This window comes from Sciurus vulgaris (assembly GCF_902686455.1).
Source record: "Sciurus vulgaris genome assembly, chromosome: 15".
NCBI lineage: Eukaryota > Metazoa > Chordata > Mammalia > Rodentia > Sciuridae > Sciurus > Sciurus vulgaris.
The window spans coordinates 52,974,902-52,988,168 of record NC_136476.1 but is presented as its reverse complement, the minus strand read 5'-3'; the positions used below and the strand labels follow the sequence as shown (position 1 = coordinate 52,988,168).

The 13,267-nt window shown below is 47.8% G+C and overlaps 1 protein-coding gene across 1 annotated transcript in view; it reads left to right on the top strand.

The window, feature by feature from the left end:
- Window positions 1–296: 296 nt before the first annotated feature.
- Window positions 297–13,267, top strand: part of TLN1 (talin 1) — a 32,690-nt gene continuing 19,719 nt past the window's right edge. The window contains 16 exon segments of the mRNA XM_079111832.1: window positions 297–425; window positions 6,350–6,517; window positions 6,759–6,856; window positions 7,206–7,335; window positions 7,442–7,594; window positions 7,848–7,990; window positions 8,096–8,223; window positions 9,308–9,368; window positions 9,991–10,095; window positions 10,453–10,608; window positions 11,470–11,571; window positions 11,745–11,821; window positions 12,034–12,214; window positions 12,390–12,503; window positions 12,621–12,729; window positions 12,943–13,151. Of these exon segments, the coding sequence (XP_078967958.1) occupies window positions 6,388–6,517; window positions 6,759–6,856; window positions 7,206–7,335; window positions 7,442–7,594; window positions 7,848–7,990; window positions 8,096–8,223; window positions 9,308–9,368; window positions 9,991–10,095; window positions 10,453–10,608; window positions 11,470–11,571; window positions 11,745–11,821; window positions 12,034–12,214; window positions 12,390–12,503; window positions 12,621–12,729; window positions 12,943–13,151 (1,896 nt within the window). The 5' untranslated portion in view covers window positions 297–425; window positions 6,350–6,387.

The window sequence follows — 13,267 nt, the reverse complement described above, 5'->3', positions numbered from 1 at the left end:
CGTCCCGGGGGCTATGCAAATGATGGGGACGTCCCCGCAGCTTCTTCACACCCTGGGGGCGGGGATTCCAGGGATCCGGCCCCGCCTTCGCCCCAGGCTAGAAAAAGGAAGAGTTAGAGTCTAAAAGGGAACTCGGGCGTAGTTCGGGTGTTTTCTCCGGTAGCGCCGCACCCTTGCTTCCTGCCTGGGAGGGGCTGCCTGTCTTCGGCGGGCTCCCGAGCATCGAGAGCTGGGGCCAGAGCAGCTTCCTGCAGTTTCCGCAACCATAGAGCGCGGGCCCAGGGCGCCGCCCGCGGGTGGGGGACGTTCCCGGGACGGAAGTGGCGGAGAGTGTCGAAGGGAGGGCGAGGCCGAAGTCCGACAGCGACCCGGACTACGAGAGGGCTAGCGGGCCGGCGGGTGGGGCACAGAGCCGGGCAGCACAGGTAGGCCGACCGGGCCGAGCCCGAGCCTTGGGGTGGGGCCGCGGGGCCGGGCCCGGGAGGCAGGCGGGCGGACGGGCGGGGCCCCCGACTGTCCTGTGTATGGTGTTTCGGGTTCAGTGAGAGAGGTCAGGTCCAGTGTGTCTCAGCTAGGGCTCGGAGTTAAGTAGGCCGGCTTGCGGGAGGCAGGCCCTTCCTGGGAGCAGTCCCCCCTCCTGGTCTAGGTTTTGGGGAGGGTGAGGTATGGGTGGCAGTGAGGCGCAGGGCGGGGATGGGCTTTGGTGTTAGCTGATAGCGGGTATGTGGTAGGAAAGCTTTGGGTGAGTTTGGGTTTAGTTGGGGTTGACTTTAGGAGTCAAGGGTCACTTTCAAAGTTATAAAGCAAGGCTAAAATTTCAGTTATTCCTATGAGTCAGGTCCGTTTTGTGTAGGTGAGGTTTAGATTAAGGTCATTATTTTGTTTTATGTAATGGCTACTGTAAGTCAGAATGCAGGGTCGGGTTAAGGGTCAACAACAGGAATTAGATTAGAAGTCCGTTTTAGGGATTAAAGACAAACTGAAAATGGGATTTAGTAACCAAATTCCAAGTGAGTTTTAGGTTTAGGGCTCAACATTCAAGGTTATAATCAGGAGAGTGGGTGCTAAAGGTAAAAATTAGATCAGTGTGGGTATCTGCTAGGAAAGGGATGAATGTCAAAGCCAGTACTGGGAATCAGGAAACAAATTAGGGTCAGAGTTAATGTTAGGAATTAGAGACAACTTTGGGACTGTGGTTGAGACCAGGGTCCTTGACCTTGAGCAGGTAAAATTTAAAAAGTTTGTAGTAAGTAGATGGTTTGTGTGTGTGTGTGTAGCGGTCCCTTATTCCTGTGTAGTCACAGGGACTTCTTTCACGCAGAGAGATGATAAACTAATTTCAGACCAGGGTTCTGGGCTTCAGCTAGACTCAGAGGCATCTGGGATTCCAGCTTTTTTACTTTACTCCCTATGCCCAAGGCTCTTACTGTGGTCACCACAGTTGGAGGGCAGGGAATCCTGACTATGCTGTTTACAGGAAGGGATGTAGAAAATAAACAGGGATCCAGGAGATGTTACAAGGCCTAGTGGTAGATGGGGGGACTGCCTAGGGAAGAGGAGACAGGTGACTGAGGGGTACGCAGACAAGGAAGTGCTATTGCCAGTTGAGCCACACTGCCTCCCCTTTCTCTCATTCCCTAGGTATTAAGCATCCCTCTCCAACTCTCATCACTAGCTCTGATTACACACCCTTTCTTCATACCTCCTTATAGAATTCTTTCTTTGCTTTTGAGTCTCCCATGTTGTTCCAGCCATTCCCATCCTCTCTTCTGCCTCCCACTAGACCTCTTAATCCATCCTACTTTAATTTACCCTCTGAGCACTCCCATCATATTAAAGCACTTTCCCACCATTTGCATCTGCATACACCTGCATTCCACCTGGTCATCTGCTGAATACCCTATCCACCCCCCCAGCCCCTGCCATGTACATCCCCTGGTTCTGAGTCTTTAAATTTCTTGGTCCAGTTATAGATCCCCTTCCCCCACTCCCCAACAGAAAAGAGGAAATGAGACCCAAAGAGGAAACTGGGTCTTGCTGATCTCACGCCCAGCCAGGCCACTGACCACACCCCCATTTCACTCCCAGCTTGACCCTGCCACTGACCACAGTACTATTCCCTACCCATCCTAATTCAGCTGCTGCCTATACCCTAGGCTGCCCCATCCCCCACCTCAGCTCCAGTTTTAATTAGACATTGCCAACATCCCTTCACTCCCAACCCTACCTTATTACTTACTGTATCACCATTCCTTCTCAAAACCCTATAACCTGGGCTGGGGAGATAGCTCAGTTGGTAGAGTGCTTGCCTTGCAAGCACAAGGCCCTGGGTTCAATCCCCAGCACCAAAAAAAAAAAAAAAAAAAAAAAAAAAAAAACCCTATAACCTTACTTGGCCTCTGACCTCACTCCATAATCCTCTGACTGAGCCATCATCCTTGTAGTCACTCCTCCCTTTCCCCCCCGCCTGATCCAGTGACTGATCATCTGTGTATTTACCTGGCTATTAATCACATCCCATCTTCTTTTCCTTGTAGCCTCATCCTTGCCCCCTTCCCAATTCATTACCTAAGTTCAAGGTCAATTCAGTGCTCTAGCCACTGATGATAGGAAGCTAAGGGACCCCAACCTGACTTTGGGCTGTGGTCCAAGAGATTGACAGAACAGACTGTCATCAGGTACTATCAGTTCTACCTCTTAAAAAGCTCTCCAGAGTGGCAGCTTCCTCTTCACCTTTCTAACTCTGGTTTCCTTGCTTCTTACTTGTACTAAACAGTGTCTTTCTAAACAATTTCTGAAGCTGTTTTCCTAAATTGCAGTTCTGGTTATGTTCCTTCTCCACTGCAAAGCCTCTCTTTGTCTCCTGTCACCCTCCAGTAGGTAAAATTTCTTGTACTCCTCTGTTGGCCTCTCCTGCCTTTCTATCCTAACCCTGACTTCCTCACCACTGCTCCCTTGCAGGTACCCTGTGCTTCAACCAGCCTGCCTACTCACTTCCCTGACTGCTCCTCCACGATTTCCTGCTTCTCCACCTTTGCTTACGCTATTCTCTCTGCCTGGAATGCTACTTTTGACTCATCTCCGACTGGCGTAATGGAGAGAGCTTGGGCTTTGGAGTCAGAGAGACCTGGGTTCGGATCCTAACTTCACCAACTTAGTATTTGGACAAGTACTTTGAACAAGTATTTAAGTTCCTTTGAACCTCATTTTCCAAATCTGTAAAAAATTTAAATAATGACACCTACCTTGCAGGGTTGTTGTAAGGATAACTGAAATTATATGTATATAATGCAATGGACATATAGTCAATAAATGTTAGATCATTGTTATTTCTTATTTTATATATATATGTATATGTGAGTGTGTGTGTGTATGTTTAAATCCTCACTTCAGATGATACCTTTCAGGGCCGGGAAGATAGCTCAGCTGGTAGAGTGCTTGCCTCGCAAGCACAAGCCCCTGAGTTCGATCCCCAGTACCGCAAAAAAAAAAAAAAAAAAAATGATACCTTTCATGGACATTTTTTCATCCCATTCCCTAACCTTCCTGCTTTCTCCCCTTAGAACTAGCTCTCTCCTCTGAGTTCACACTTTTTGCCTCTTATCACATTGTATTATTGTAATTCTTTATTTAGCTTGCCCACCTATCTAGAAGACTGGGAGCCCATTGAAGGCAAAGGCTAGTCTTACTTATCTTGGTTCCCAGCTACACTGAAAGTTTGGCCCAGGACCTTCCCCACAATAGTCCCTCAAGGAATGCTGGCTGGGTTAATGAAGGAGAATGTGTACATAATAGAGGGAGAGATGTTGGGGGTCAGAGCATTGTAGCATGGTGTGCTTGTGATTTGTGGGGAAACGATGTGTGTGGGATGGGGGTCCCTGCAAGAAGATCGGCTTAGAGGCTGTGTGGTTGAGATAAGATGTATATAGAGACAGTGTAAGTAGCTTTGTGGGAAAGAGCTCTGTGCACATCCTGGGGTGCATTAGGGGAGAATGAGTGTGCACATGTAGATGTGGAGGGGCTGTGTTGGAAGAGGTTAGGTCCTAGCCTCTCAGCTGCCCAGTCCAGCCCTAAATGAGCCTCCAGCAACCCGAGGCCGGATATGTCAGTCTCACCCACAAACCCTTCCCCCCTCCCAGCGGTTGAGGACTCAGAAACCAAATTTGGTAACAGGCTTGAGTGTTACTCCCCCAACCCTCTTACATTCTGACTCTGTCTTCAGCTTTCTCACTCCCTTTGTCCCTCTCTGTAATCCTTATCTTTCTGTAGTTCTGTTTGTGGGTATCTGCTCTATGTTCTCCACGTACCCTAAAATTCCTTAGCCCCAATACACTTACATTCCATTCCTTGCTGGGATTTGACCTCCTGTCCTCTGTCCCACCCACCCCCCCCCTCCAATTGCCCAACTCCTTTGGAATGCATCTCAGGAATGTATTGAGGGAGGAGGAGTTCCCTGGGAGGGGGACATGAAGGGGGTGTTGTTGCTGTTCCATAAAACATGATGGAAAGGGGAGCAAAGTTCTCAGGCCAGGACAGGAACCGGTTAGCTTCTATTCATACTTCTAGGGCCTTGTTCTTTGCCACCACTACCCCCAATTCACTGACTAATGCCCTCCCCTCCCTTTACCCTCTGTAACTTTGTAGATGTCCACTCAGGACCAGCCTGGGAGTTAGGGTAGGCATGACTCAACTCCCTTATCGGGGTCTCACCAGAGGCCTCTGAGGAAGAAGTGGGTGTCCATATGTCCGGAGGAAATGGGGGGAGAAATGCAATTTCAGTTTAGGGTGAAGGGTCCTTTCAGTCCTGCCCTAGCTCCTCCAACTTCTGGCTTCTCTGACCCTCCAGCCCTTACGTTTGTGGTAAGCAATCCATGGCCAGGTCTGTCCTACTGTTGGGAGGGGTGCCCAGGAGAGCAGGTAGAGAGAGGGGAGCCTGGGAAGGTTCTCTCTTGTTTTGGAGAAAAAAAAAAAAAAAAAAAGTTTTTCTCTTTTGAGATTCTTTTGAGATTCGGAAATGGTCTAGTAGTCACCGATTCAGACCTTTCCCATTATCTGCCTCCTGTTTCTACCTAGACTCAGTTCTCTCCACCTATCTCTCCTGACCTCTTCACCCTCCACCCCTTCCCAACTTCCCTGATTCTCAAATGCCTTCTATCCTAACACCCCACCTCTGCTTGCCAGTCCTTCCCCCAGACCTGCTTTCCCCACTTGGAGTTAGCAGTTTGCCAGGAACTTCATTCTCTTAGTTAAGAACACCCAATCCCTATACCCTGCTGGGTCACATCATCAGATGCTGGGCAGATTTGTTCTCTTGGAGCCCATGCGCCACCTGCTGTCCACAGTGGCTCCTCTAGCCTTCTGAGGTGGTGCCAGGAGGGAAGAAATGCTGAGCTGCATTATACTATCTATAAGAGGAGGCAGCTGAAGTGGAGGGCAGAGTTTGAGAAGGACTTGCTGAAGAGGAGAGGGCATAGGAATTGCACCAAGGTCTGAGTATCGATTTGGTGACTTGGAAGGAGCAAGGGCTGAGTTAGAAGGACTGACTTCTTTCTCTCACTTGCCTTGAAACTTTGTCCTCTCCTCCCAGGGTCTGCTTCCCCTTCTGCAAAATTGAAGAGTTGGCTAGATAATTTCTGAGATCCCTTTGGACTAGAAAAACTTTATATTAGCTTGACTGGCAAGGAAACCAGATAGTGGCTCTGCTCCTTGGGAAGGCCCCCCCAAACCTCTCAAGTTGAGGAAAGCTGGGGCGTGAGTGGGCCTGGATGGCTGGAACAGCCTGCACTTGGTCTCCCTGCCAGGCTAGCTAGAGTGTTTGCAGGCTTGAGAACCCTTGGGAATTATCTCATATAATGTCTTCATTTTGCAGAGAAGGCTAAAGCAGAGAAGAAAGGTCACGTGATGAGTCAGGGCAGAGCTCTGAAAAGCACAGACAGGGAAAAGCCAGCAGGACACAGTGGGAGACAAAGAGAAAAATACAGACCCAGGAAAAGAAAAACTAGTCGGGGGTAGGACTTGAAAAGGAGGTGAACAGGACAAGTGGCAAGAGAGGCACTTAGAAGAAAGAAGGAAGACATAAATTCTACTGGTGGGACAGGACGATGTCCTTAGGTGATACAGTATTTCAGACCCACTATTGTACCCTGCAGACCAGCCTCTTCCCTGGATGTTTTCAAGGATCAGAATTATCCTTTTGATGTAAATAATCTTTCATTCTTTAAAAAAAAAAAAAAAAAAATTTTTTTTTACTCTGTTTTGGTGAGTCCCTTTTAAAAAATCTGTCTAGAACTCCACTGTCTGGTAAGCCTCTTTTCCAATGAGAATGTATTCTAATGCCCCAGTGTTACAGGACAGGTATAGCCAGGCTGGAGAGCAAAAACTGCCACCATGGTTGCACTTTCGCTGAAGATCAGCATTGGGAATGTAGTGAAGACGATGCAGTTCGAGCCATCTACCATGGTATACGATGCCTGCCGTATCATTCGTGAGCGTATCCCAGAGGCCCTGGCTGGCCCTCGTAAGTCTGACTACCCAGGTGGCTGGGGCAGGAGTCCTCTGTCACTTCTCCTTCCCAGGCTCTTGAACTTGAGGGATGACATCATCGTGCCCTAAGACTACTCACCCCTCATGGTTCCTTTCTTCCATGTTCCCTTCTTCCTCTTTAGACTGAAGGTCATGGGAGAAATAGTAAGGGGCACTGATGTAGCCAACCACAGTGTGGTTTTCATTAGTCTAATGTGATCCATCCTCTCTTTTAGCCAGCGACTTTGGGCTATTTCTGTCAGATGATGACCCAAAAAAAGGTATATGGCTGGAGGCTGGGAAAGCTTTGGATTACTACATGCTCCGAAATGGGGTGAGTATCACTTCATCAAGGATCACTAACATCCTCTTCCATCAGCAGTCTCTGTCCCACCTCCTCTTTTCAGCACCCATACCTGTTATCTCTGATCTCTCCCCATTGCTTTTTTTTTCTCCAATGGTTCCAAGGCTCAAACCCAGGGCCTTATGCAAATGCTCAACCCATGTTGCTTTCTATTTACCCAGCCCCCTTCCCATATTGCTTTCTATTACAGCCCATCATTTTGAATGAATCATGATAGTTTTCCTTTTGGCAATTTAGTTTCCTCCCCTCTAACCATGTAAAAAAAGAAGTAATGCCCTTAGCTTAAAGTAGACTCAACCTCCTTTTCCTGCCCCAATAGGACACCATGGAGTACAGGAAGAAGCAGAGACCTCTGAAGATCCGAATGCTAGATGGAACTGTGAAGACTATCATGGTGGATGACTCCAAGACTGTCACTGACATGCTCATGACTATCTGTGCACGTATTGGTAAGGAATCTTGGTGGGGCTGAGGGCCCAGGCCCGGAGGCTCCAACTTTGCCAAAAGATCTAGAGGCAGTGCCTAGAAAATTACTAAACTGTCCCCCTTCCCCAGGTATCACCAACCACGATGAATATTCGCTGGTTCGAGAGCTGATGGAAGAGAAAAAGGATGAGGGAACAGGAACCTTGCGAAAGGACAAGACATTGCTGCGAGATGAAAAGAAGATGGAGAAACTAAAGCAAAAATTGCACACAGATGATGAATGTAAGCAAAAACTGGGGAAAAGAGGGCCTTGGGAGAGGACCAGGAAGGGCAGTCATTTATTCCTTATTTATTCTGCATAAGCTTGTAAAAGGCACTGTTTTACACGCTGGGGATGCATCAGTAATAAAAACAAGTCCTACTCTCATGGAACTTAGATTTTAGTGAGGAAAGTAGGAAATGAAGAAATAAACAAAAACCCAGACAGCAGAGGAGCCATGGGGGCTTGACACTGAGGGGACTCTTTATGTCCCAGTGAACTGGTTGGACCATGGCCGGACACTGAGGGAACAGGGAGTGGAGGAGCATGAGACACTGCTGCTGCGGAGGAAGTTCTTCTACTCAGACCAGAATGTGGATTCCCGGGACCCTGTACAACTGAACCTCCTTTATGTACAGGTATGAAAAGGACTTTGCTGTTGCAGGGCAGGTGGAGAGAGCAGAGTACATTGTGGGATATCACTACACACAAACAACATTTGCTCCTTCTCCTGTGCTATCCAGGCACGAGATGATATCCTGAATGGCTCCCACCCTGTCTCTTTTGACAAAGCCTGTGAATTTGCTGGCTTTCAATGCCAGATCCAGTTTGGACCGCACAATGAACAGAAGCACAAAGCTGGCTTCCTTGAGTGAGTAGCCCATATCCCATACGCTGTCATGGCCCAGGACTCCCTACCATTGTGATTCCAACAAGCCTGTCTTTATCCAGACCTTCTCCCCCTATCTCTTATTCCAAGGTACCAGGATTTGACCCACACAGATCATCATCTTTTGTTTCCTTATTGGCCCCATTGGAGTGTGACTGTAGTGCAGTATCTCTGCCCCTGTCCCCTTACCCAGAAGCATGTAACTCTTATCTATCCCTTTATTTATTTAAGATTCTCTGAAAATTTTTGCCACAGTAACCAGAGAAAAATAGGGTAACATTTTCCTTGTAGGAAACTTTAGATTAAAAAGTTTCTAAAGTAGCCAGGTATGGTGGCACTCACCTGTAATCCCAGTGACTCAGGAAGTTCGCAAGTTCGAGATCAGCCTCAGCAGTTTAGTGAGACCTTGTCCCCCTGCAAAAAAATAAAATAAAATAAAAGGATTTAGGGTAGGGGAATGAATGTGACTTAATGGTAAAGCACCCCTGGGTTTAATTCCTAGTACCCCCCCCCAAAAAAAAGGTCTTTTAAGTTTCATCTACTAGTATTTCTAGGAATACATAATTCATCATGACTTTCTCATTTTCCTCAGGCATGGTCATCCTTCTAGAGGGTTCTTTGACCTCTCGGTTTCCTGAAATGGTACTTAGACCCTCTCTCCTTCAGAGACTAAGCCTCCAATTTAAGCTGCCTGAGTTCCTTTCCCCACAGAGACACAGGATGCATTCAGGAGTTCATGCTAGGGGTTAGGGTTGTGTTGTGGCTTAGTGGTAGATCGTTTTCCTAGCATGTGTGGGGCACTGGGTTTGATTCTCAGCACCACATATAAATAAATGAATAAAATAAAGGTCTATCAACATCTAAAAACAGATTTAAAAAAAAAGAATTCATCCAAGTCATCTCCATTTCAGAAGGTAATCCAGACCCAGTTCCTTCCCTCAGAGTCCTCCTTTTCCCTAGAGGTGGCACTGTCCTAGACATTTCTTCATACCCCAGGTCCACAATTGTTGGCCCATGTGTCCCCCAATGCTGTCCATACATGCTGACCCTCCCTTTTCTGGTGTAGCCTGAAGGACTTCCTGCCCAAGGAGTATGTGAAGCAGAAGGGAGAGCGTAAGATCTTCCAGGTGAATGGGGGTAGGGGAGAGTATCTGGGATGACCTGGGAGCTTTGCTGCTTGATCCTACTCACTAAGTGGACCCCTGCCCCTCCCATCTCCACTCACCCTGCTTCCACCCTCCAAGCTACTATTCTACTTCTCTTGTGCCAAGCAAGCAGAATATTTGGGCTTTGATCTCAGCCCCATCACTGCTTTTGCCATGGAATTCAGTTCAATATTTTCCTTACCTCTAATGTGGGATAACAGTGCCTGCCCTGTGTATGATTAATGGGAACATCAAATGGGATAGTATGCCTGAATTTACTGTGAAAAAATAATGTTTGTCTAAGTGTGAGGTACTATCTTCATTCTTTGAATACTCAGCCCAAAAGGCCTTCTCTTTGATGTTCTAATTCCTAACTACAAATTTCACTCTAAAATGTCTGCAAGTTCCTTAACCATACTCCAGGAATCATTGCTTTTGCATATCCCTGACCAGAACCCATCCTTTCATTTCTCATCTCTTACACTTCTAAACCTTTCTGTGTCCCCATAATATTCTCTTGTTACAGTTAATGTATCACCTTGACTTCTTAGCTATGAGATTATCCCATATTTTTGCTGAATCTTTCTCCATTTCATGTTTGAAGGCACACAAGAATTGTGGGCAGATGAGTGAGATTGAGGCCAAGGTACGCTATGTGAAGCTAGCCCGTTCCCTCAAGACTTATGGTGTATCCTTCTTCCTGGTCAAGGTGGGTTCTAGACCCTTCTCTTTATCCTCAGTATTTTTTTTTTACTCTTGCCCTTTCCTGTCTCTCTGAAAGTCTCTGACTCTTCCCTCAATCACATTTCCCAACATTTCCCCAAGAGTCTCATTCTCTGTCTTTTCTGACCTTGTGAAACTCACCTGGAACACCTACCTTTTGTCAGTTCTCCGCCACTACTTCCCTCCCTACCTAGTGTTTTTCCTCATCCCAGGCCTACTCATGAACACCCTTGTTTAGCTCTCCTAGCCACCTCAGTACCCACTGTGGTCTAGAGCTAATCTGACCATTTGCCTATCATTCAACCTCTGACCTGGAATACCAACACCAACCTCTGCTTTACAGGAAAAGATGAAAGGGAAGAACAAGTTAGTGCCCAGGCTTCTGGGCATCACTAAAGAGTGTGTGATGCGTGTGGATGAGAAGACGAAGGAGGTGATCCAGGAGTGGAGCCTCACCAACATCAAACGCTGGGCTGCCTCTCCCAAAAGCTTCACCCTGGTGGGTCTGGGGACTCCTTTCCAAAGAAGAAGGGCTTTGGGATTTTCTGAGAAGGGACAGCTACAGAGGTTTTTCCCCCTTCCTTGGGATAGGTGCACTGAGTATAATTCCAGAAAAGAAGAAGACTAGAACTATTACAGGAACGTGGAGGTTAGAATAGATGGAGAAGCTCTCTGGAGAATGAGTGATACTGAAATGAAACAGGTGATAGACAAAACTTTTCCAGTCAACAGAAGGCTGGGGTATAGCTCAGTGGTGGAGCACTTGCCTAGCATGCATGGGGCCCAGAGTTCCATTCCTAGCACTTAAAAAGGAAAAGCAAAGAAAATCAACAGAACATAACTGTAACCAGAAAGGTGAATATAGGAATTATTGGGGTGCAAGGGATTGGAAATAATAGAAAAATAAGCCTCCCCTCTTTTAGCAGCAACCATTTACAGTCTCCCCTGCCTTTTTTTTTTAACATATATATTTTGTTATAAATTGAAAACTGATACCAACTTGACAAAGTGCCCCAACAAAAGAAATTATGGTAATTGCTATTTTTTCTTTTTCCATTTTGGGTACTGTTACCAACCTTCAAGTATGATCATTTATTACCAAATGTTTATGTCTTCTCAATTTCAAGTGATTTCCTAAATGACATGAATTTGAAACTGTATAGTAGAAAGGTCACTCCTCAGAAAGATTTCTCTCCAAGGAGGAAAATAAACAAATAGGAGATTGAGGAAAGGTGAGCTTCTTCCTAGAGGGCTGTTGGCATGGGAAAGCACCCTCATCAACCTTGGGCCTCCCCTGCTTCCAGTTTCTATTCTAGTTAGATTTTAACTTTTCTGCTGAGTCCCCACCTTGTCACCCTAGGACTTTGGGGATTATCAGGATGGCTACTATTCAGTCCAGACAACTGAAGGGGAGCAGATTGCACAGCTCATTGCTGGCTACATTGACATCATCCTTAAGAAGGTGAGCACTGTTGCCCCACCTTAACTCCTCTCCCCAACTCCTTCCCCAAGGCAGTCCTCTAGAAATGGGGACCCAGGTTCTATGAAACAGCTGATTATGGAAAGAAGAGACTTCCTTTCCCAGATGCCTCTTCTTTAACTGCCCCAATTCTTCTTCCCTTTTTCTTCCTACAGAAAAAAAGCAAGGACCACTTTGGGCTGGAGGGAGACGAGGAGTCTACTATGCTGGAGGACTCAGTGTCTCCCAAAAAGTAGGAATGATCCTATTCCATGGGTAGGGAAGGCAAGGTTTGACTCCAAGGACTGTTGGGGGACAGGGATCTTAGGATGGTTTTTTCACTAGGTGTAGGCTGTAATGATTCCTGACAAACCCCCAGATCCTAGGATCTGCTGAGGTGGTGTCAGTGTAGGGTGGCAGGGAGATGAGGAGTCCTCTGTGCTCTGTGGTCCACCCTGTCTCCAGGTCAACAGTCCTTCAGCAGCAGTATAATCGGGTGGGGAAAGTGGAGCATGGTTCTGTGGCCCTGCCTGCCATCATGCGCTCTGGAGCCTCTGGTCCTGAGAACTTCCAGGTGGGCAGCATGCCACCTGCCCAGCAGCAGATTACCAGTGGTCAGATGCACCGAGGACACATGCCTCCCTTGGTAAGTGTGCCCCCTCTTCCACCCTTCTGCCTGGGCCCTTCTCACACCTTCTGCCAGGCCTAGCCAGGAGTTAGCAATGCCCAGGCTCTGTCCCTATTTGAATTCCCTTTTCCCTTCATTTTCTTCTAAACTTTCTATTCCAGCCTCTGTTACTCCTCCTCCCCTTGTCTTTTAGACTTCAGCGCAGCAAGCCCTCACCGGAACTATTAATTCCAGCATGCAGGCTGTGCAGGCCGCCCAGGCCACTCTGGATGATTTTGATACTCTGCCCCCTCTTGGCCAGGATGCTGTGAGTATGGAATGGAGGAGAGGCCAGTGGCCCTGAAGCTGGAACTCCCAAGGGATAGAGAGGGGCTAACCAAACCAGAACAGAGATCCCTGAGGTTTTTTTTCTTCCCTCTCTCAGGCCTCTAAGGCCTGGCGTAAGAACAAGATGGATGAATCAAAGCATGAGATCCACTCCCAGGTAGATGCCATCACAGCTGGTACTGCTTCTGTGGTGAACTTGACAGCAGGTAGGCTGGATGCCACTATGTGTGCATGTGTGGAGGAGGGGAGAACAAGTGTACACAAGCATGTGTGTGACTGACTCCATTTGTGACTGTACCTTGACTCATTATGGAATGTTCTATGTGTGTACATCCCTCTCAGGACTTGTGTGTGACTAACTGGGCATGATAATGCTCCTTCCCTAGCCCTGTCTCTCATGCTTCTCCTTCTGCCCTCAGGAGACCCTGCAGAGACAGACTATACTGCAGTGGGCTGTGCCGTCACCACAATCTCCTCCAACCTGACGGAGATGTCCCGTGGGGTGAAGCTGCTGGCTGCCCTGCTGGAGGATGAAGGCGGCAGTGGCCGGCCCCTGCTTCAGGCAGCAAAGGGTCTTGCAGGAGCAGTGTCAGAACTGCTGCGCAGTGCCCAACCAGCCAGTGCTGAGGTCAGGGGCCAGGGGGTGGACACAGGGTTCCAGCCCGAGGAGAAGGGGCAGCCCAAGTTACGAGATGGAAGTGCGGCCCAGGGGACTAGGAGACCCATGGGCACGTGGGTAGATAT